Below are 24,277 nucleotides of genomic sequence, written 5' to 3' on the forward strand. Positions count from 1 at the left end.
CCAGGGGAACCTCTGAGTCAGTGAGTTTCCTGTTGGAGTGGAACTATTGTCAAGAATGTGAGATTTATGGGGACAAAAGGAGACCAAACAAAACAGCCACAGCCTAGCAATTAGGATGCTGTCTTCCTGAGTTATCTGTTTTTAGCCACATGTCGTGTAAGTTAAAACAGTAAACAGGCTGGAGCCGGCTTCCCACTGGAAACATGAAAAGCACGGCCCTCATGAAAGCAGCATTCTGGGAACTCGTGTTTGTATCAGATACAAACACAGTTTAAGGAAAAGCTTTGATGCCCACTCAAAACCTGCACAGGTCACTCCCTTAGTTACCTCAGGAAAGGTAAGCTGGCATAAACATGGATCAGTCACATTTACACACCTGATGCTCGCTTACCAGAAGATTTTATCAAGACCTCTGAAGAAAGTGGGAAGTGAGAAGCTTCAGTTGTCCTTCTCCCCTCCACTGAAGAACTGTCTGCACTAAGGAGGATTTGCTGCCATGACTGTCCACCAAACTCCCTAGCAAAGACCAAGCTCATACCAGCAAATGAGTACTTTTACTCTTATATTTTTATTCTAGCTCCATGCATGAAATAAATTGATGCAGCAAAAGATGTGTAAGCTATAAACACTGTCAGGCCTTGCTCGCCTTCCCAAAAGACTGTCAGTCTCCAGGTGAATCTTCTGCAGTTCTCAGTCTTCCACCCTAACAAGATGCTGCAGGACCACCAAGCACCATCCTTCAGAGTTTCTCAGGATTTTCCCAGGGGCAGCACATCCAGCATGCCAAGTTGAGATCTGCTAGGCAGGGCTCAGTGACTCCAGGAGCTGTAGAACACAGCCTGTGAAACAGAAACCTCGTGAGGTCAGCTCACATCTGACACAGACAAACTGTAGTAAGTATCGGAATATTTAGGAAGTTCATTTGCATGTTTAACATGGAACTCCAGATGTCCTTCTTCCACAGAGAATTAAACTCAGATCAAAAAGCAAAACAAAACTTGGATTTCTATGAAACTGAAGTTTTCCAGTTAGCTACCATCCACTATGCTCTCTCCAACTTTTGATTTTGGTGTGATCACTGCTATGCGATTAACACTTTCCCACCAGATTTCGATGCAGAGCAAAGTCAAAGAACTGACTGTGCCTCAAAGAGTTAACTGTAGCTCCACCATCCTCCCTTCTCTTCCCAAGGCTCCTGCCTGCAAAGTTTTGAATAACTGCTGCAATCAGGACATTAATGTAGTTTGCTTCACGTGAAAATTACCATTTGGCTTGTTTTCTTCATCACACACTTGTGTGCATCTGGGTAATGGAACAATTTTGCTTCAGGCTATGCTAAAAAATTGGTCAACAAGGGCAAAACTTCCACTTGCATCAGATGGTGATGGGGCTCTTTGCTGACGAATTTTACCAGACGGCAAGAACAGCTCTGATACCAGAACACGAGGCACCACCTCAGCCTTGCAGGAACAGGCAGATGTAATGAAGCAATATGGCATTATGCAAATAAGCACACACTAAATTGTTCAAAGAAGCTGTGCTTCCTGCCCCATCTTCAAGTACTACAAATTTGCTCGTCGAGTATTACAGATAGTACTTGGAAATTTCTTTTTTTCTTCACTGCTGTCTGCCAGAAAGTGATCAAGTCTGATAAGAAAAACATCTTAGCACCTGAACTCAAAGAATTTGTGAGTGAAGGAAAAGGTTGGCGGCTGGTAAGTAACTTTGCTTCCTTTCACCCTTCTGCAACATACACTGGGCTTCAGTCTGTGGCCCGTAAGTGCAGGGGGAACTCAGGCTACCTGCAAGGTGTCGGTGAAGGTAAACCTGTTTTCAGGAGGTTGTTCTCCCAAACTTCCCTGCATAGCTGGAAAGCCCCAACTGATTCTTCTCAAACTCTTCAATCCAGAATTTCAGGGGTAATTTCAGCATTTTAAGTAGAGAAGTCTGATGCATCATGAAAGGCACTGGAAATGGAGACTCTGAAAAGAAATGAAAGCCCAGAGCTGTAAAACGACGCATTCCTAACTACTACTGTGCTGCTAATGTAAGCATTTAGCTAAATCCTCAGAAATCTCCTCACGCCCAGGGACATCCAAATCTCCCTGGGGGAATTGCCTAAGTGCTGAGAAAGGTGCTTCATCCCGCTGCTGAAGTCATTCCACTCCAAACGATTTGGCCAGAAAGAGGAGGAGGATGCTAGAGTGACCACAGCTTTGGGAACAGGGAGATCTTTGTTCTACCCCCTAGGTCAGCAACTGTTTTAATACAAAAAAAAAGTTTCAGTAGAAGAAACTGAGAGCTCGCTCTTGACACGGACAAATAACAGGCTTATTATCTGGCAAGACGCGAAGGCTTTTGAGAAGCGACAGACTGGAATCAAGTCTCCTCTTTGTGGGATTGCTGAGGGAAAGCTTTATTGGCAGGAATATTGGGTAAAGGAAGGTGTTTTCCCATCGGGCAGTGGTCAGTGAGCAAGAGCCAGCTATTTACAGGTAGTCGACAGCTGTGAATCCCCAGCAGCAATATTCACCCAGCAGGTATACCCAACTTGGGAACAGGAGCTGAAAACATTCAATTCAACACTTACTGACTGTGCTGGTTTTGTAAATCTCGACCTCAAGTTGACAAACTCCCAAAGCTGTTTATTCCTTAGATATATCTCCTATTGGCAACTGCCTTCCTCCTTGTTTATCTACTTGGTCTCTCCTCTTCAAGACGTCTAAGATTTCCTTGACTGAAAACAATACACATTCACTGTACGGCACGCATTTGTAATTATTAATAAAGGGTGCACTTTTGAACCTTCTTCCATGTTCACTTGCTGGAAAACACAACAGGAAACATGTTTGAAGGTTGGTCTGAAACATTTAGAAAAACAAAACAAAAAACCCTCTTGAACTAGATAAACAACAATAGCAGAAAGGAGGCACGAAGAGTTCTTTATCTGCCTTGGAGGCTACAGAACAGGATCCTTCAGAAGCTTTCCACTGGCATTACTCAAAGAGGTATTTTGGCTACATTTCCCTTAAATACTTCTGTCCAGAAGTAAACTCAATTAGAACATTTCAGGCAAAAGCTACAATTTGTTCAGATGGGAAATAATGTCATGATGTGTGGGACACCAGGTGCTTCCATTCTCATCTCTAAATTGGGTTTGTACCCTCGTGCAACAAAAATGTCTCCTTCATTTACCAATTCTATTGTCTCCCTGGCAGAAATAAACATACACATACCATACAGCACACGTCTCACAAACTCAAGAGCTACTCAGATGCACCAGACTCACACTGCAATACCGTAAGCAAAACCAGCACATATGCTGTTACAGTATCTATGACTTGCAGACCTCAAAATCAGGCCTGCACAAAAACTGACAGAGCCATTGGATACCTAAGAATCCCAGGCAAACCTAGAAAAACAACAATAACAGATTTAAAAAGAGGGCACAGTTCAAAAAACTGAAATTACAGGTACCACAGAGGAGAAGTAATGGATGATGAGAGCTCTTGGCCATGAGAAGATGTTGAAAATGAAGAATGTGGACAGAAAACACAAAAATGAACCCACTCACAACACATTGCGGCAACATTCCCTCCTAAAAAAAAAATATTTCCGCTTTTTAGCGATTAAGTTTTCCACCATAAAACTATCATTCTAGAGGAACACTGGCAATTTTTATAAAGGCCTTTGCACGCAAATACAGCTTCCCTTTCAGTAGAAACTTTCTGACCCATTATAAAACTTACATATTAAGTGTATACCACAGAATAATTTCCAGAAGACCTCGAGATAAAATAAAATACCTTGGTTTGTTTCAAACAACTCCACTGGTAGGAAGACACTGCAACGCAGAATTTTTTGAAGAAGCAGACATTGTTTTCTAACATGATCAGTGCTGGACAGCACTCACTCTTTAAATCAACACCTCATTTTTGGGGAATTGACCCTTTGGGCACTGCAGCTTTCCAGCCTGTATAGCACCCACCTTCTCTGGGTCACAATTCCAAGTATCAATGTATCTAGCTTTGGGAATTTATTCTTTCTGAAGATCAGTTCCAAGGTAACATCTTGGCCTTCAAAAGTCCACAGATATTTCAGCTGAACAGGTGAAACAAAGGACTAAACAGAGAATTGCCAGCATAATAGGCTCTACCAATTTACCTAGTATAACTTGAATAGAAACAGATTAAAACAACCTTTTTTATTTTCAGTAATGTGTACATAATTGTGTACAAAATCGAAAATGTAAGCAAATGTGTACAAAATTCAAACTGTTCTTGTATAAAATTTCCAAATGAAGTATTATTAAAACTTGCAGTCACACAAGAAGAGCCAAACTGCCTGCTACCCACCTATTTCCTCTACTTCATATTAACTCATTTGCATTGCTTGGAAAAATAAAACAAGCTGTCAGCATAATTCAAACATTTTTCACTGTAACAATCATAACAGTATTCCAGTCCCCCAGAAACAGGCAACTAGAAGGAGAGGTAATTAAAATGTCAAAGTCAAGGAAAAAAAACCAAAACATTCTTCTGAGTTTAAGAGATCAAGTACTCCTATACACCTGAGTTTGAAGTGGGGAAGGCCACTGTTCAAGGTGACCGAGGTTGCTTTTTCTAGAGAAGTTGAAATTAAGACTAAACATGGGTCTTGCCCACAAAAAGACAATGTTCACATCAGTACATCTGACATACTGCATTACTGTACTCTGAAAGTCATTCTGGCCAAAAAACTGTGGACAATGAACAAACCCTAAGGCTAAATGTCTTTTTCTCAAACTCCTGTATGTTCCATGTTAGCTTCATTATGAAATAATAGGAATTTTTTGGTAACAGGTTAAAAGCAGTAAGTAGTAAAAGTAACTTTTTTGTTACAGCACTGTGTTGTACTGACAATTCATACAGCAACACAAACAAATATACCACAGTTGCCTTTATGACAGCTGGTTAAAAGCAAGCAACTGAGGTGGTTGGTGAACGATGGTGTTGCTCCTCAATACTGTCCCAGATCATACTGCAGGATTGCAGTCGAATACCTTGAAAAGTAACACACAGGTTGCATAAAAAATAATTGTCTCAGTTTCAAGAGGTGCGACTGTAAAAAACAAACAAAAAAAAAAAACAAAAAACCAAAATCCCACATGGCTGTTGTGACATAGTGAATTAAGACATAATTCTCAGATATAAGGGATCTACATTTTAAACACTAGTTTCAATAACAAAATTTTAAATTGGTATGGCAAGTCCTAAAAATTGGGTCATATTAGTGATACGTGAAAGGATGCTGCATATCTACAATCACCATTATTTAAAAAGTACACCAAAAACCATAAAAAATAAATCATTTTACAGAACAGTTTCTATACAACAGGTGGGAGAGATTATGTCTTGCCCCAGAAATCCTTCCTCTTCTGAGCTCGTTCCAGTATCTGAGACGCAAGTGAGCTAGATGCTGCTGAACGAGCAGAAATCTGAGACAGCCTGTCATCTGTGGGGAAAGCAACAGGAAAAATGTAAATAGGAAGACTGAATATACATTTTAAAATACAGTTGACATTCATGGCAGACTTTGAAAGTTCAAGTATTTTTAAGCCCTCTTTCAGTGTGGATGCTAAAACAGTACCACAATACATTTCAACTCTATTACTTGGTAACTGATATGCTGGAGAAGAATCTAACTAGAAGGCTACGAGGATGCTGGGTAAGTTTAAGAGAGCTACATGCCCAACTCTTGATAAACTCCAGAATGAGATCCGTACCATCAGCTGATGGGAAACTGCCCAATTCTCCCAAGTCATCTTTACATTTAGTTTCCTGCGTCAGGAGACCTCAGAAACCATTCCTCTGCCACTGAACTCTGTATAGACCAGGCTCTCATAACAACATATTCTTGAGCAACCCACCACTTCAAGCAAAGTGGCCAACCTTAGAATAACACCACTAAAATATCAGAACCTATAGTCCCAAAAGAGCTGTTCTGTGCCAAAACCAGCTAATGTGCCACAAGCTGTTAGGAGAAATGTGTCTTCTGAAGAAAACAGGAAGTCTAACAAAAAGACAACAAGAAGCACGCTTTCAAAATGTATTTTTGAAAGGTTTTCCTTTTAAATATAGGGTCCACTGCACACTCAGCAGAAGTCTTAAAATTAAGCAGCCTGGATGCTGCTTCTCTGATAGAGTACAACGCTATTTCTTTAACATCATTATTAAAATGCTGCTACAGCTCTGTCAAGATGCTCTCTATGAAAAATTACCTCAATTACACCTGTTCTCCTGCAATGGATTAAAAAGAACTGTATCACTACTTCCCAGCCACCCCCCCACCAAAAAAAAAAAATAATAATTCCACAACTCAATCCTAACAGGACCTGTATTCTGTCAGTGTTTACTTTTCAGCAGCATTTCTCAATTATTGAAATACAGTGATCCAAACAGCCTGAAACAAGCTCACACACAATGCTTAACAACTATATTCCACGTATGAGGAAACTGACTGCACTTCCACAAACAGACATGTAATTGGAATAATTCCCAGGTTTGCATGTACATGAATAAATACGGGCACATGAAATACCTGTGAGCTAGCACATTGCACCTGTTTCTGAAAGCTCATATATCATCACTCAGCTCATAGGAAAAAAAAAAAAGAAAAAGAAAAAGAAACAGCAGTTACAGCATTGACTCTGTATGCAGCAAGCTTGTGGGAAGCTGCAGAGTACTATAGGATTTTGTGTATTTTATGTAGATACACAGACACTTGGCTGAGCCATCTGCACAACCCACACATTTTCCAGACAACTGCAATGAGTAAAATAGAGAATCAGGCTGAACCTTGGTTAAAACCAAGGACCAAAGATGCATAAGGGGTACAGAAAAAAAAAGCTTTTGGTTGCTTTGGGGTATATTTATAAATAAACTGCAATCAGATATAAACTTGCTATGCCCATACTCTAATCTGAGCCAAACACAGGTGATTGCAACTAGCACAGCACTGCACCAAGCTCAACCTCATACACCACACTAAGAAACAAACATATACCAGCTCAAGCTAATGAGGCTACAGTGCCTCTGGCTGACTCACACTACTGAGTTTATTTGTGTCTGCCCACAAAAGGGCCAAGATGATGCACTGGTGCTGGCTGCTGCCCCAGATTAGGTCCATAGTAAACAGAAAAGAAAAAAAAAAATCCCACAACTGCAATTGGAATAACAGGATGCCATAAGTACCCCTAATACACTAAGCAGAGAAACAGGTGTGAAAATTAGAGTAATTACTTTATGCTGCTTATCTGGTGCTGAAGTCTTTATCTTAAGATTTTTGGTACCTTTTAAGTTACATCCAAAGTTACTGCAACTGCAGCCTGGGCTGCGATCATTTTGCAGTTCGCTTTTGTTGCTATCAACACAAAGGCTTAAAAAATATGTGGAGAGGAAACGATTTTAGGTATGGAACTCAGCAAGCTATAGTAACCATATTGAGCCACAATGGTCTACTTAATTTTCAGCCACATTTAATGGTTTATTCATACTAGAATATACCTTCATATTCATACTTCCTATTACTAGGATGAACATTTTCAAATAATTTTGATGAAACAATGCAGTAGTTATCCATGCAAATACATAAACTAGTATTACTTACTGCATTCAGAAACCTCTCATATTAGTGCAAAAGTTAAAATTAATCTAGGTAATATACACATGATATACAATAATACTGTGGGACAAGAAATACCTTCGTCATTATAGTTTCTTTCCTGAAGTGGTAACTGGAAAGATCTCATTTTCGGATTGCCAACATTCCCTAAGGCAAAAAGTCAAAGGCATAGTTTTGAATCATTTAAAAATAGACAAAGGATAATATTTCATTCTAAAACATTTTAAAATGTGACAAAATTACTTCCAAAACATGAGTCTTATAAATAGCAAACATACCAAAAACTCCATGAGACTCCTTTACTCTAAGCTGAGGTAAAATAAACTTATTCCAGTTTATTCTTCTCAAGGCACTTATCTTTGGCAGATGCTACAATTGCCAAGAAATGGCTTTTCACAATATCCAATAAATCTTTTATAGATGGCTTTTTTGTTTCCATATCCTGCAGAAATATTTAAGGAACTTAACTCTCAGAAATCCACAACTCCTGCAAAATAATACCACACTATAAAGGTCCCCAGTTACACACCATTGTTGGTAACTGCAGATGGAAAAGTGTCACAGCTTCCAGTTGCAGCCTAAAGATTAAAAATTACAACTGTTCATGCTAAACCAAATCATCATAATAAATAAGTACTTACTGAAACTAGTAAGACAAAATTAGATAATAGACCGCGAGAATTACAAGGACATTAGTGGAATCTGAAACTAAGGTGGAGAGCTGTACACACTTCCTCAGCAAGACTAAACATATAATAGAAAAAGTTTTTGTTTACAAACAACACATTCTTTGTAGAGTCGGTAAGGCAGCAAGCTCAGCACTCTCTTGGCCTGAACACTGCACAGTAGGCATTTCCATCCTGCAGCACTCTAGCACAGCCAGTTAACACACAAAACCCACCATTATGCTGGAACTCTGGATCCTTGAGAGTCCCTTGAATACGACGAGAGGGACTCCAGCAAGGCATAGAGCAGCTTTTGGTTGACTTCAGCACAGGAGGTGTAGGGGAACGCTCTTGATGGGCTGAAGCAAGAGGAACTTGCTCATCAGAAACACTGTTAGGTGGCCACTGATCCTGCCTAAGCGGCAGAGGATCCAAAGTTCCCAGCCCAGCGGGTGGAGACATAAGGAGTGAAACAGCTTCCACATCAGGCTAAAACACAATAGAAAGAAAAAACAAAAACAACACAAAAATTCAACATCTCATACGCAGCCTTCCAGTACAGACCCTCACATACGCGGTAAACATTGGCTTTACAGTTACACTTCTCATGAGGGTACTGGAAGAATAACTGCTTCAAGCTTGTGAGACAGCTTAAAGAAAATCTATTCTTAAATACAAGTGTTTAACATAGTCCGAAAGTAATCTAATCAGGTCAAACCAAAAGCAGTTGGTTTTTTCTTCACAGTAAAAAAGTGTGATCTTAGATTTTAAAACAACAGAACCAACTTCTCATGCAATTGTGTCTGCTTTATTACAGAACTTACTGCAGAGGATGCATGCAGTGAAATGCTAGCTGTCTTTGTAGAACACAGACTAAGCACAACTTGACAAAAACTCCACGATTTTGAGAGGAAGACAGTTAAATAATTCCTAAATGTTTCTATTTTTCTTTTAGCAACTGTGCAAGCTGCAAAATAAAAGCAGCACAAAAGTAAAGGAAAAGGAGAATGAAACTACTATGGCACATTTACCCATCTTGTACTTCTTTCAAGTCAAGGAATCTGGAGCTGTGCCCTATGTCAGTCAGTGGCAAGCTACAGTAACATTAATTGGGAAATCAACAGCTCCTGAAGGCAACTTTAAAAAAAAAAAAAAAAAACCAACCAAACTACACACCAAAAAGAAAAGCCCCACAAACAGAATGCATGCATTTGGCAGAAAAAGCCAAAATGGAGCTGCTCCAATCTCACTCCAATAGTCTCAACTACTTTGCCTAATATCCCCAAAAAATTATTTATTCAGACATTTTTAGTCACAGATGCTGAAAATTATTGTCGTAGTTCAGCCCCGATCGGACCAGACTACGCAGTCTCTCTCTCACTCCCCCCACACTCCGAGAGAACAGGGAGAGAAAATATAAGGAAAAGGAGGTTTGAGATAAGGACAGGGAGAAATCCTTAAAGTTACCATCACGGGCAAAACAGACTCGACTTGGGGAAAACTATTCATTTATTACTACAAACAGCAGGATAATGAGACAGAGAACAAGATAACCTCCCCCCACCCCTCCCTCTTCCCGAGCTTAACATTATCTCTACTACCTTCCCCTCCCGAGCGGCATAGGGGGGAAGAGGGAATGGGGGTTGCAGTCAGTTCATCATATGTTGTTTTACGCCGCTGCTTCATGGTTGGGGGAAGAACTCCTCACATTCCTCCCCTGCTCCAGCATGGGGTCCCTCCCACGGGCCACAGTCCTTCGTGGAACTGCTCCGGCGTGGGTCATCTCTTCCACGGGTGCAGTCTCTCCAGAACAGCTGTCCCAGCGGGCCCTCCACGGGCCACAGCTGCTTTCAGGCATCCACCTCCCCCGGTACGGGGTCCTTCATGGGCTCCAAGTGGATCTCTGCTCCTCCATGGACCTCCATGGGCTGCAGGGGGACAACCTGCTCCACCATGGTCGTCACCACAGGCTGCAGGGGAATCTTGGCCAGGAGTCGCATTACTCCTCCCCCTCCTTCTGAACTGACCTTGGCATCTGCAGCCGTTCCTCACAACAGGCTGGTAGATGTCTCTCAGGATCTTTTTTACATCTTATTCACTTCTCATCTCCTCTCCACTTCTTGCAGCCGGGCTGGACCGAGTCGGGCCCAATCGGCAGCCTGGCGAGAGGCCAGAGGGTGAGGCCTGCAAGGCCCATGAGGCCTGCGCCTCCCCCTCTGCACCTCTGCCCCCGCTCAGCTTCTTCACATCTTCTCTTCTCTCTCTTTTTTTCTGTTTTCCCATTCTTAAATACGTTATCGCAGAGGCGTTATCACGAGACATTCTGCTACCAATCGGCTCGGCCTTGGCCAGCAGTGGGTCCGCCCTAGGCCCGGCCGAGTCCCCTTAAGAAAGGGGAGCGACTTCTAGCAGTTTCCTACAGAAGCAACCACCTTAGGCCCCCCCTCACTAACAAAACCACGACAATTATACAATGGCAAATGACAACTCAAGAAAAAGAATTAGTAAATAAATTATTCACAGTTACTTAAAAAGCACATTCCTAAAATGTATAATGATAAGTCTCTTTTCTGGCTCACCTGGAAGGACCTTTTTTTTGAAGCTTCTCTTGCACTTTGCTTAGCTGAAGAAGGGCCTGTTCCTAAACCTCGTGTTCTCTGCTGTGCTGATGAAGACTTGAATTTCGGAGACACTAGAACTGCACCTCCTATTGTCGTGGAGAAGGAGAAAAATGCTTTATTACCTTAAGTAATCTACTGAATTAATTCATACATGTCTTTTTTTTTTTCAGTTCCTGAAACACTGCTTTGCATTTAAAAGTTTTTACCAATAGCTGGAGTAGTGAGATCATGATGAGTCCTCTGAGCTCCACCAAGCGCTCTCAGCTTCGGAGTAGGAAGCCTGCCGCCTGTCCTCAAGGATACAGAAGAAGAATCTGACACAGCTGCAGGAGAATTCAATACTAAGGCATTCTCACTGCAAAAAAAGATAAGACATGATTAAAGGATTAGCTAAGGACTCAGGAGCCTTGCACTCAAGCTTTTTGTTTCTAATACACTACTACAGTGAAGCCTAAGGCAAGACAGTAAGGGCCATAAAACACCACCAGCCTGTAGCTAAAACATCTGCTTGCAATGCAGAGTCCTGGATTCCAGCCCCTGAGCCTCAGTTTCTGTGTTTTGCCGTTTTTTTTATGCAACTGCATGAAATACGTAAACAGTCTCAAGCTGCAAATTCAGGCTCCCTCTGTCAATAAACCTGTAATGTATTGCTGCATAGTAGCAGAGACTCAACAGGATCGCTGGAAGGAGCACTCACCCAGAAAAACTTTGAACCTGGTTGCCACCTTACAGGTAGGGATGTGGGTTTGACTCTTTTCAGTCAATGTGGTGGAACCGAAACCAAGTATCCAACAATTATGTAACTACTCTAGCCCCCAGATTATTAAATCAGCACTACCACTTCTGCCTTCTTCCTCCAGATGTATTTCTGAAGGAGGCGGCAGCACACCCACACTGTGCAAGGAACCAGATCCTATCACAGCACGCTAGACACTCTGAGGACATCTATGCAATGAATGCCTCATCTCTAGCTCTCAAGCAGGCTTAGATAACATGCAACTGTTAAGCTGCTCTGCATAGCCAAGTCCAGAGCTGATCACGGCACACACACAAACTTCTGTCTTGCAGATTAGAAATCCAGTATTCTTAATGACAGATCCATTTCTATCAGTCAGCTCAATGTCTTGAACTTTCCCATTCCTTATCATACTGTTAAAAACAAAAGCAGTGTCACACTAATTTATAGTCTCTTAAGTAAATCTGATTTAAAAACAAAAATGAGTTAACCTATACATTTCTGACATATTAGAGGAAAAAATTATATATACACACACACATACAAAAAAAAAACCAAAAAAAAGTTCAGCTTTACCCTTCCATTTTCTTATCATCATTAGCATCCTTATTGTTTTCTTCTAACTTCTGAGCTACAACTGCAGCCTGTTCATCTTGTTTTTCTTTCTCTTCTGCTGATTGCCGATTGTCCCTTTCTTCAGTACCTTCTTGTTCACCCCAAACTAAACGCCTTTTGACTGGAACAGTTAAAGCATCTGACATGTCTTTCTTCTCAGTGCTGTCTTGGTGTGGCTGTTCTCTGGAGTCAGGGTGCTGCAGCATTTTGGGGCTTGGTGCAGTCTCTTTTTCAGAAACTCTAGGTAAGAAAGAAAGCAATGTTTCATACCACTGATTTGCATGATATACCCATGCCTATGTAGAATACATTCATCCAGTTCAGCCCTTTGCCGAAAGTACAGCTCAAATATTAAAAGGTGGTACTGTTGACATGACGAATGATTTTAACTGATGTTCAAGCACAATCCATTTTCAAACTAGACTCTATGAAAATTGTTTCTAATTACCATTTCCAAAAATGGAATCTAAAATTAGGCCTCTATTTCCAACTGAAACAACAAGTTAGATTATCAGAAGTGCTCAAAAAAATAACTAGTTCCTTGCATAGGGACTGTCTGATGGCACAATTTTGAAAGCCAAGTAGCTTAGAAGACTCCTCTTTAGGCACAACTTTCGAAAGTCTTAAACTCTCAACTCTCACAGAAATCAGTGCAAATCAGCCCAGTGCACAGAAATGAGATCAGTAAGGCGATCAGTAAGGCAAAAACCAAACTAGTAAACAAAAAATTTACACCATACTAAATATCACACATTATAGTGTAATAAATTCTACATGTCATCCCCCAGCCCTTATTTGGGCTACAATCATGCAAATGGGTAGATCTCTCCCATATAGACACACGACAACTAGTGCACATGCAGTTGTCTAACAGACTGCAGAGGCATCCAAGACACTGTTTTTAAATAAGAGATCTCAGAGAAGACACAAATGGCTTTTTTTTCCCTACTTGCTTCAGCAATAGCTATCTATACATTTTACTAAAATACTAATTCTGAATTTTCCTAGCAAGGAATTTAATATCTGCCAATTCTGATGGCCTTCAAAGAAAGCAAAAAATGGACATGCACGAGTCCTGTTCTTAAGTCTTCATCTCAGAACTACACAGTGTCTACAACTCAACCACAAGAGTAATTAATCCTGACAAGAATATTGATAACATCTGAGTAGGCAAAGCATATTTCATATCATGCCAGCAGAAAGAAGAATATTGCTTCAGTATGACTCAGTGCAAAATTCCTTCAGACTTGATGAGACTAAGGTTGCCACACTAAATATGCATTTTTAGAAAATTATAAAAGAGTAACTTTCTCTTCTTTCAGAAAAGTGGATCATGCCTCATTTTCAATTTGAGCACAGATTTATCTGTGAAAAGGTAAATGCCCTCATCTGTTTGAGAATTTACATATCACACAATTGTAGAACAGCCCAGGTTGGAAGGGCCTTCAAGAGACCATGTGGTCCAAACTTTCTTGGGTAAAAGGAGCCTAGGTGAAATTATCTAGCACCCTGTCTGATCGCATCTTGAATACAGTCAAACATCCAAGATCTCACAGCTATGCTAAGCCTATGTTCAGCATTTTACTCTCTTTCAAAGCTACAGAATAATAGGCAGGAATTACGACCTTACCCAGCAAGATCTAGTGCTCTGATATTGTTGCTGACGTCTTCTTCTGAACTGGAATTTGAGGACACATCCCAGAGACTGTTATTATCGGACAGGATCTGATTGAGATGGTATCTGGAGAAGTGTGTTCCCTCTACTCGTTGCCTGTAAGCCTTTGCTCTTTCTCGAAGTTCTCTCACCTGCGCATCAAGGTTTCAGAAGTTGCACATCTGTTTAAAGTTCACTAACAGGCTACTATATTATAACGTATTTGCATTAGCTAATGGCAGCTGAAGAAGAAAGACAAGTTACTCATAATACAGGGCCACCCACAGCACAAGAATTGCATGCCGCAGTAAATGCAACAAAAGGAAAGCAAAAATAACAAAAGTGTATATTTAGTAAGCATGTTTGAGCCATGAAGCCAAAGCAAAATTGTCAATTACTCATTCAACGAGCACAGAAAGTTATACAGCAACTACGAATAAGCTTAGCGCTGAATTCTAGTTTTTCCATCAGTGCTCAGACAAAGTCGTCCAAACATTGAAACAGGAACTTAGATGCAACCAACCTCCACATACCACATGGAATTTATGGTGTTTTGAGATGCCTAAGGAGAGGAATACAGAATTATTTTTAAAATTCTTATTTTTCTCTCAACACTGTATTGTTATTTTATTTCCGTCTAAGTAAGAAATTAAATACCAAAAACCTCTCAACATAGCTCTATGCTGCCTCCCTGAGATTCAGTAAAAGCTGTAAAACAAAGACATCAGCACTGGTATTTCACCAGTTTTGCCAAGCTTGGAGAAATCAATTTAGATTTCTAAGCCTTAACGCTCAAAAATACATTAATCACACGCTAATTTATGATTATTTCAAGTCAATAGATCTATGTGCATGTGTAATACTGAGTTCGTATGCTGTGAAAACTGCAACTGTCTCTAGCTACATTAATCTTATCTCAGTCGGGAGCTGATGATTACTTGAGAACTCTTGGTGCTACTGTATGCAAGACATAATATCAAAATCATTCCTTCTAGGCTATCAGTAACTGTAAGAACAAGACGTCAGGTTTAGTCTTAAAAAAAAAGTGATAAGCCCTCTCTTTAGACATTACATTGCTGACTTTACACTATCGTTTTTATGGTTAAAGCTATTTCAACACTCACAGTGTCTTGTGTCCTCCACCCAAACACAATTAAAGCGCAGGAAGAACAAGCAACAACAAAACTTCTACGTTTAAATGACCAAAAATAACTTTGTGATATTGTAGTGTGAATTCTGGCTCACTAAAAAAATGGTTCACAGCAAAAGTATTTTGTCAAAGACCAGGAAGGTAATACTGACAGTTCCTCTAGCACATTTTCAGAGCTTTTCTTATTTATTATTCTTTCTTGCTAGACTTCTCATCATTCTTCCTGCAAGGAACAGAGTTAAGTAGGCCAAATTCCACTAAACCCACTAGAAGTAACGGCATGCAACAGATGGAAATCCACTTAGCCCTCACATGCTAACATCAAACAATGTGACCCACTAAACTTCCAAAGAATAGCCCATTAAAAATACATACTTGTCATTTTAAGAGGAGAGTTTAAAACTTGAGGTGCAACTGATCTACTGGATTATTCACTTTAAGTAGAAGAATGAAAAATTTATTATGATAGCCACAACAGAACGAATATAAATCCAGAGCAACAGGACACTGCAGGGGAAGGAAGAATACTATGTCTCCAGTTAATTGTGAAGAAGTACAAAGGACAACCATTTCCTTCAGTGACTCAGCTGGCAGCACTATCTCAGCAGGACACAGGCCCCTGAGAGTCCTACTGTGATTATGAATTGCCCACATTAATTTTTCAAAAGCATAATTCAAACAGATTTTTTCATTTGACTGCTGAAAAGCAAGCCTGAATAATAAATTGTAGAGTAGCAGTCTAGGAGTAATCACTAGAGCTAAGGTCATATCAGGATTCTATTATGGTCTTTGTTTGGGCTCACAACTTCAGAAAGGGTGCTTTGGACCCAAAGTTACCCATTTGCAGTCCCAACTAAGGGAGAAACTAGACTGAACCAGTCAGAGTTTATCATCTAAACACTTATGTAGAAGATGTCCTGCAGGCACCTTCAGCAGGGCTGAGTCTCGACACCCATCAGAGGCAGAGGTTAGATACAGTTTTAAAGAATGTTTCTCCTCACGTCAGTGCCATGCAGAACCACGCAAAAACCAAAAGGACTGTTCGGCAGCCTATACTGCGAATGGCCAAAGTACTTTTGTTGCTTTACAACAAAACCGATGCACTTGACACTTTTTCTAAGTTATGCATGTTTTCATTAATCTACTCTTAACATTTGTCAAAAGGCTAGATTCTTTCTTATGTCTCAAGCGTGAACGAAACATTTTATTCAGCCCTACTATTTCAGCCATGCCAGATTCCATCCTGTAGTTCTTAGAACAAAAATATGGACGGATGCTAAAAAAAAAAAAAAAAAAAAAGTATCAGGTTTTTTATTCTTGTATTAACAGAGGTTTTAACAATTAACTTTAGCTTTCTTCCAATCTGTTCTGAAGACTGGAAAATTCCAAGCTTTAATGTTGCTCTTTGTTTGCACTACACCCACAAATAACTTATTTTTGAAGAGTTACAACCCTCAATGATATATACGGAAATATTAACAAGACAATAGCAAGTGTGAAAAACTCTACACGGAAAAACTCCCAGATAGTATCGCATTTACATAAGCTAAACACTATTCTTTGTCTACCAGCAAAACTAGTTTGATATGCTTCACTGGTTTTGGCTGAGACAGAGTTAAATTTCTTCAGCTAGCTTGTACGGGGCTATGTAATGGATTTGTGATCAAAAGCTTTGATAACGAACTGATGCTTCAATTACTGCTTGAAGGGTGCTTACACAGCATCAAAGCCTCTTCTGCTTCTCATAACGCCCTGCCAGCGAGTAGACTGGGGGTGCACAAGAAGCTGGGAGGTGACACATCCAGGACAGTTGACTCCAACTGACCACAGGGATGTCCCAGACCACAAGACGTTGTGTTAAGCATTACATCTGGGAGAAGGAGGAAGGGGGGACATCTGGAGTTACGTGGGACAAACATAGCGTTTGTATTCCCAAGTAACCATTGTGTGCGATGTCCTGCTTTCCTGGCGATGGCTGAACATCTGCCAGCTGATGGGATGGAGGGAATTAATTCCTTATTTTGCTTTGCTTGTGCATGTAGTTTTTGCTTTACCTATTAAACTGTCCTTATCCCAGCCCACGAGTTTTCTCACTTTTACCCTTCTGATTCTCTCCCCAATTTCACTGGGGAGAAGTGAGCAGGGCGAGGCTCAGCTGCCCACAGGGGTTAAACCATGACAGATGCACACAGGCACATGACTTAAAGTCTAAGAGAGAGAAGAAATTCAGGTAATTGCAATTATAAAAGTCTCTTCTACATTAGCTCATGCTAGGTACACATAGATAAAAATACGTATGTAATCTAAGCACATTTGTTATCAGTAGAAGTCTTAAAATTCATTTGGCTCTTCTAGCTACCCAGCACAACTCCTTCATTTAGAAGGCCCTAAAAATGCTAATAATTCTTTTTTTAATTCCTCATGCCTACTCCCAAGTGACTTCTTTCTAGTTTCCTCTGCAGTTCTATTGGAAAAGTCAGACACATCCAAAACATGTATTTACAGTGTGGGAATTTCTTGGTTTCTCATACACTCTACTAAATGTGCATATTTACTTCCTACATCTCTCAAATATGATCTAAAAAGGATCCTGCCTGGTAAAGCAGAACACCCATCTTCCACTTGCAGTCTCCTCATTCTTTCTCTTGACTCTACTGCAGTGAATCCTCGCAGCTGGCTGTGCTGCAAAGAGAATCTACTCCAAGACAACGTGTCCCTTCCCCTTTACTTGCCTACCAGCCAGTTATTCTGAGCACCGTTCCTGACTATTTTGTATGTTACTGATGCACCATCCGGTTTCCAGACTAAATCCCTACACACCAGAAAAATTACATAATATTCTACATAAACATTCTGTATACTGCTTACAGTTAGGCTACATGTGATAATTTAGATTATTCTACAGTCTTAGTGACAGTAAGACTAAGTCAAATGCATATATTTATACATATACAAAATAAAAATATTGCTTGTTTTTAGTCCTCTAACATCCTTATGAGGCTGTTCTCACAGAATAGATTATCTCATGTATGCATACACAACATCTGATCATAAATTATGTCAAACTACAATATACTTCAAAATTTGAGATCTAGTTCTCATTATTTCATATACATTCAATATATTTTGTTTTGCCTAAAAAGAGAAGTGAAATTATTTCCTAGATCAAGTCCAGTGAGAAAAAATAAAACTGAATTCTACCACGCTACTCCTGCAATTCCCAGAGAACATTATTTCCGAACTCTCAAAGCCCAGTACCCTAGAGCCATCTGCTCCAGTTCTATCTTACACATCAGCTTGGTCCCAACTGATGAAGAAACTCACATTTCAAGTATTTGCCACACATTTAGCAACACACAGTGTCTCTTGAAGGCTCTCTCCACCAGCTAGGAGAAGTCTAATTCACTTAGGTGAAATCTGACAGTTGCAGAACTAGCTCCAGCAGCTTCTTAGCTCATTGCTAACGGTTTTGACGTCCTTGACTAATTCAGTATACCATACTCAGTAACATTGCTCAAAAATCCAAAGACCCTGAAGCTGTTCAGCATTTTCAGAGTTCTGTCAAAGGAGTTCCTATACAGCGTAATACTAATTGCAGTTGCTGAATAAACTACATGAAAATACTTAGACTGCCTGAAACTTGCAAGAAAAGTTCTTAGTTTTGTGTGGTTTATGACTGAATTCAGCTGACTGTTTTGAATGGATTCAGCATGGCAAGCTAATAAACTGATCCTGACTATCAAGCTGACCTAGGCTGATACATATGTTGGTCTTCTCCTTTTATTCCCTTGGAATCTTCTATCATCTAATTCTACATTTTGAAAACTTAGGCTTGTTACAACCGGGCAGAACAGCAACGCTACAATCATCTACTTCAAGCGACTCTGTTCTGGATGATTCTGATTTGTAAGGGAAACAAAGCTCCTCCCTCACTTTGCACATCACATTAATATATTATCAAAGTCACACTGTCTCTTTTCTCTTTTTTCTTACTACACATTTTACTGGATTGTCAGAACCTAATCTTCTTTGTATACTCACCTTTGGGAGCTTGAGTCATTAGCACTACAATCTCAAAACTGTATCTTATAAACACCACAAGTCAAAGTTTTTTGTCTATAAAAATCAAAATACAAAGCATACTCAAGCTTCAGATTTTTTAAGAATACTCACCTGGTTAGGAACTTTACTCCTGATACGAGACCAAACTCCATCTTTGTAGACATACTGGGCTGGAGACAAAAATTTTGACCTATATTCAGTATTCATCTTCCTAAAAAAATCAAGAATGAGAAGTGGAAAAAAAGACAGAAAGAGTAAAGCTGGATATCCAGAACACTCTTTAAGAGCACTTCTAAAGTTGTATCAACAATCACAAGTACACTTGCACTTAATTGCCAGGCTGAGATGTGGAAAACACATGCTTTGAAACACAGCTCATCTGTACCAACACAACTAGGAAAGCTGTGAAAAAGCTCATTCACAGTTGGTGGCTCTTCAAGTAGTTACTCCTGTTGGTTTTTCCTCACCACTCTTCTGTCAGAAGCTTTTACCCTCACAGCCAAATTAGCAGAACATAATACACACATAAGCCTCAATTACTTCAATGTGAAGTGGAGCATCTTTGTTTAAGCCACTGATGAAGGTGATTTAAGTAAAAATGCCTGGCTTGGCACTAATGTGGCCAAGACATTTCCTTCTACGAAATCCACTCTAAAGACGCTCTGCATATGGGTGGGTTGAACTGTTGGGGCTAAAACATCCGACTAACAGTATGATTCATCTAACTATGTCCTACTGGCTTTGACCTTCAAAAGGCCTCAATACTCAAAAAGTTAGATTCATTTTCCCTTCTGCCACACACATATATACACAGAAAAATTAACATCACCTAACCTAAAGCCGGCAATAAGCAATACTTCAAGTCTTTAAGCACTGAACTGTGGCTTTATCAGCTTAAATCTGAAGAGATTTTTGGTTTCAGCCTTGCTTCAGAACATTACTAACTTGATTTTCATATATTCAGCACTGGGTGAAAAAGCCCTCTTTTCCAGTCCTCCTTTAGACATAGTTAATAAAAGCCTGAAGTCAGAGAATAAAATGCACCTTGTAAAAAGAAAAATATCAAGGCAAAAAAAACCCTTTACAGTCAAAATTTCTTTCCATGTGTCCCTTTCATTGAAACTGACAGAATTCCTTCCATTTTGGGTGTAAAAATAATGGATTAGCTCAAAAAACACATTACTGCTGCGCCTTGATCCCAGTCATTCTGCTGCAAAAGCAGGCCATGCAATGCAGGTTGCATACAAAGTCACAGTCCTGTCTGCATATTAAGAAATTGCACATTTTGACAGTTATTTGCCCAGTGATTGCTTTGGAAACTTTCATTTGTGCTACTACACTCAAGGCAAAAGACGTAGAAATCTGTCCTTAAATGAAAAAAGTCACAGCAAACGATCAAGAATTTTACACACTACTCACTGCAAAATTGACTACAATCTACTATGTCAAAGAGCTATGAAAACCACTGTATCCACTCACTTTTTCATAAGGCAATTTTATTTCATAGTATTTTGGGTGACAATTTTGTAATTATCTCCCAATATCCAACAGCATTCAGACCTAGGTAAGTCTCCTCTCCCATCTTTAATTTAATGCCTTAACACTGCCAGAAAGTCACGGGAATGAAAACAATCACTGGGACACAAATTAAGGACAAATTTTAAAGGCTACATCCGTTCTGGGCTTTTATTTCTCTTGACATATCTCAGATACGTAGAAAATGGAAGCATGAGTTCAGTCCTGCGATGTCAGTATGCGGCAGAAGAAAAAGATATTTTGATAGCACTCGGTAACATACCATTTCATTTCATTTCCATGCTTGAGATTACCCTAAATGGGACAGATTTTATTACTTTCCCTTAACTCATGTATTTGCTTTTCTTACTCTGGGACAGAAGGTGGTATAGACTAGAAAAAGCAGACATCAAGTACAATCATCATAGTTTTAAGGTGTGGAGCAAGCACAGGAGAGCAGTTTGAAAGGTGATTACAACTTCCAAAGCACTCACTGAAAGTTTAATAGCAGCAGTGCACCAATTTAATTAAGTCATGTTAAATTTATAAATAATATTATTATTGTAATAAAAGGTTCAACTGAATGAGGGTGGTTACAAAGCTTCCACTTCCACTGCCCAGAGAAGGGGATGGAAATTAACATCAGCTTTAGATGTACCCATGGGAAGCTCAATCCCAGCGCTGCAAGGGGGCATTTGCCCCAGCAACTGTGGTATGGCGTGGTTAAAGGTCCATCACCCACCATTCTAAACATTAGGCTGCTGTACACCTATTCACTAGGCTAGGTTTTCCTATTTTATACATACCCACGACTTGTATGTAAAGAGAGGGGCTTTGGACTGATATGTTGCTTATTTTTTTGTTTAGGTTGTTTCTGTTCTGATTTCCCTTGTTTTGCTGCATCTTCTGCTGCCTTTTGAAACGGTTCTTCCCTCTTACTCTAAGGCAAAGATAATTTTAAAAATACCACATTAGCTAACAATCTGAAAATTTTCATATTCGTTTTGACATCAAGCTTTTGCACAAAGTTAATTTTATTTTAGTGTTAGATGTTTTGCATATTTAATAAAAACAAGAATACTGCTTTGTGAATACAAAAATAAACTAGCAAAATGCCAAAGCTAAGATTCTGAATGTAACATTCAGTTAGTCAGATGATCCATTTTGTATGCTTTACAAAATGGATTTAACATGAAACACAGAAATAAGATAATACAATACCTGTGCATTCTAACCTGAGTTGTGCAAGACTTAACATGTATATTTCTGGAATTTGTAACAAATAAGAAAAAAAAAAATAGAAACTCTTAGCTTTATAGTCAAGCAATTGCCATTGTGGTTTATAAAGGGTCAGACTGACTTGTTCATTTTTCATATCAAATACATTTTTTTCCTACTGATTTTATCCTCTCAGAAATCCCATGCATGATTTCTGACTTTGATAGAGATCTTCACAGATATTGATCAAATTCAAGGCAAAAAAAAAAAAAAAAAAAAAAAAAAAAGAAGGAAAGGAACAGGAAAAAAAACACACCACCAAAATCCTCAAAAACTTTTTCAAGATATTCATCAGAGAAGAGGTATAAACAAAAACCATTTTAGAAACTTTCACCAAAATTCCCTTCTCATGCCTTCTCTTCCTTCACTTTATTTGCTCTCTCAGGATAATATAACCTGAATTTCCAATATTAGAAACAAAGAAATGCTTCCTGAAAGCCTCATGCCTTTCAAGCTTTCTTCACATCTACTAAAAGGAGCAAAAGCAGATGTAAAAATCCTCATTCCCAGATGAGATTCAAAGCACTGGGCAGCTCTGAGTTTTAAATTATAAAGCCTCCAAGTCAACAATCATCTTTAAGAACCTCAAAAGTACCAACAGCTTAAACTGAGCCACAGGCACTCCATGTTAAGTATGCATTTTCCTCCGTAATGGTCCTAGTGAACATGTTGTCTGACAATGACTCTGTTTCATCAAGGAACAGAGGTGGGCACTGAAGAGACTCCTATTGGTCCTTCTACCTGAAGGATGGTTAGCTAACCTGCAGGAATTTAGACAACACTTGGCAGCTTGCTACAAACACAAGATGTTCATATGTCCACCTTGCAAAACAGGTTAGCTGTCATGCAGCCTAAATTGCTCTCACCTGTTTTTAGAAGGTCTCAGTCTGAAACAATTCTTTTTCATTAAATATGTCTGGTAAAATGCCATAGCCTGTTTCCTAAAAGTCCACTTAAGTTTGTCCGACCCAGCAAGCAAGACAAGGAAATGCAAGGCCTCAGACAGCTGAATTACTTTAATAAAAGACATTTTAATGTCTTGAACTGAGTAATAGAGCCTACATAGGCTACACAATGTCCTGTTATAGACCTGTGCTAAATACAGTCACTTACCTTTCAACTTATTAAGGCAAAGGCAAATGAATTCTAACCCTTCCTCCATGTTTCTTCAAATTACAACTATTGGGTGAAAATCAGTTTCAACTGTGGCATCTTCCATATATCAAAATATTTATTTTTTTTAATTCATGCTATGTCTGATTTATGAGATCAAAAAAGTTCCAGACTTCCCATCCGGCACCCCTGCACAGCAAGAGGCTACATTGGTACCAATGAGAGTATAAATCAGAGATTCAGATTTCAAAAACTATCCTAATGACTAAAAACAAAGTTTCAATTTAAAAAAAAAAAAAAAAAAAGACGACAACCCCACTTGAAAATTCACAAATTAAGACGACAGGAAAAACACACTTAAAATGTCATTATAAACTGAACAAATGCACTACAGAAACTACAGAAACCCCTAAGAGCAAAGAGAGCTGTATAGTGTTATTTTCAGTCTTTTATAGCAAAACCACTACTCAGTCCAGAATCATTAGCAACAGCTCTAAATGCAACTAAAAAAATTCAAAATAAACCCATTCCCATGTTATAGAAAAGAAAAATCAAAATTATAGAAGTATACTAATGCCTTTCTTTTAGGGAGATATTTACTTGTTCACAAACCAGAAGTTCTTTCTCTTCGGAATCATCTCTCTCTTGTGGACCCTTAACAGAAGGAGACTCTTTGAAGTTTCTCTCATATGCAACTTCAGAACTAATTGCAGGAGATTTAAACAGAGGTATGGATTTACTTGTATTACAAACAACCTTTGGGGAAAGAAAACAAAACAAAACAAAAAGAGTGTTATTTGCTTATCTTAAGGCTAAATTTTCAAAATCAGTTAAGCCAGTTCACGCAATACACTCACATAAGGGCAGACAGACGGCCATGTGTACAAGTACAGCATGTGCAGACTAATTAACTTCTAGGACAAATTGAAGAGAAACTTAATCTGGTAAAAATACATTTAGAAGTGACCGAGTCAGACACAGTGAAACTTGTGGCCAAATGCTGCTCTTACTAAAGTTCACTAACAGAGGTTTTGTTTATTTGGAAAGACAGCTGACTTTCACAGTCGTATGTAGGATCATATTTTTTAGAATGTATGCCACAAAACTTCCCTATGAGTCCTCAGTACATGTCCAGTCCATAAGTAACAGACAACTGCTCTCTGTTTTAGAACTGGATGCTTAGGGCTTGGGTAATCTCAGCTGTCC

General features: G+C 39.4%; 1 protein-coding gene across 5 annotated transcripts in view; it reads right to left on the reverse strand.

Annotated features, from left to right (window-relative positions):
* Positions 1-615: 615 nt before the first annotated feature.
* SAXO6 (stabilizer of axonemal microtubules 6) overlaps positions 616-24,277 on the reverse strand; it is a 29,256-nt gene continuing 5,594 nt past the window's right edge. Inside the window, exons 5-16 of one of the 5 annotated variants that reach the window (XR_015258684.1) lie at positions 23,672-23,827; positions 21,487-21,620; positions 19,277-19,376; positions 14,477-14,515; positions 13,930-14,105; positions 12,261-12,539; positions 11,155-11,303; positions 10,907-11,034; positions 8,564-8,816; positions 7,741-7,809; positions 1,672-1,982; positions 616-839 (exon numbers count right to left, since the gene is read on the reverse strand). Coding sequence is in view for 4 of the 5 variants with exons in the window: in XM_086748934.1 (XP_086605060.1) it covers positions 1,834-1,982; positions 7,741-7,809; positions 8,564-8,816; positions 10,907-11,034; positions 11,155-11,303; positions 12,261-12,539; positions 13,930-14,105; positions 14,477-14,515; positions 19,277-19,376; positions 21,487-21,620; positions 23,672-23,827 (1,632 nt within the window). In the remaining variant the exon portion in view is untranslated. Of the gene's footprint in view, positions 1,983-4,179; positions 5,494-7,740; positions 7,810-8,563; positions 8,817-10,906; positions 11,035-11,154; positions 11,304-12,260; positions 12,540-13,929; positions 14,106-14,476; positions 14,516-19,276; positions 19,377-21,486; positions 21,621-23,671; positions 23,828-24,277 lie in introns of those variants that run through there. The other 4 variants (XM_086748934.1, XM_086748952.1, XM_086748944.1 and 1 more) reach the window with 4 other exon arrangements.

The sequence above is a fragment of the Chlamydotis macqueenii genome, chromosome 1 (genome assembly GCF_036417535.1).
Source record: "Chlamydotis macqueenii isolate bChlMac1 chromosome 1, bChlMac1.mat, whole genome shotgun sequence".
NCBI lineage: Eukaryota > Metazoa > Chordata > Aves > Otidiformes > Otididae > Chlamydotis > Chlamydotis macqueenii.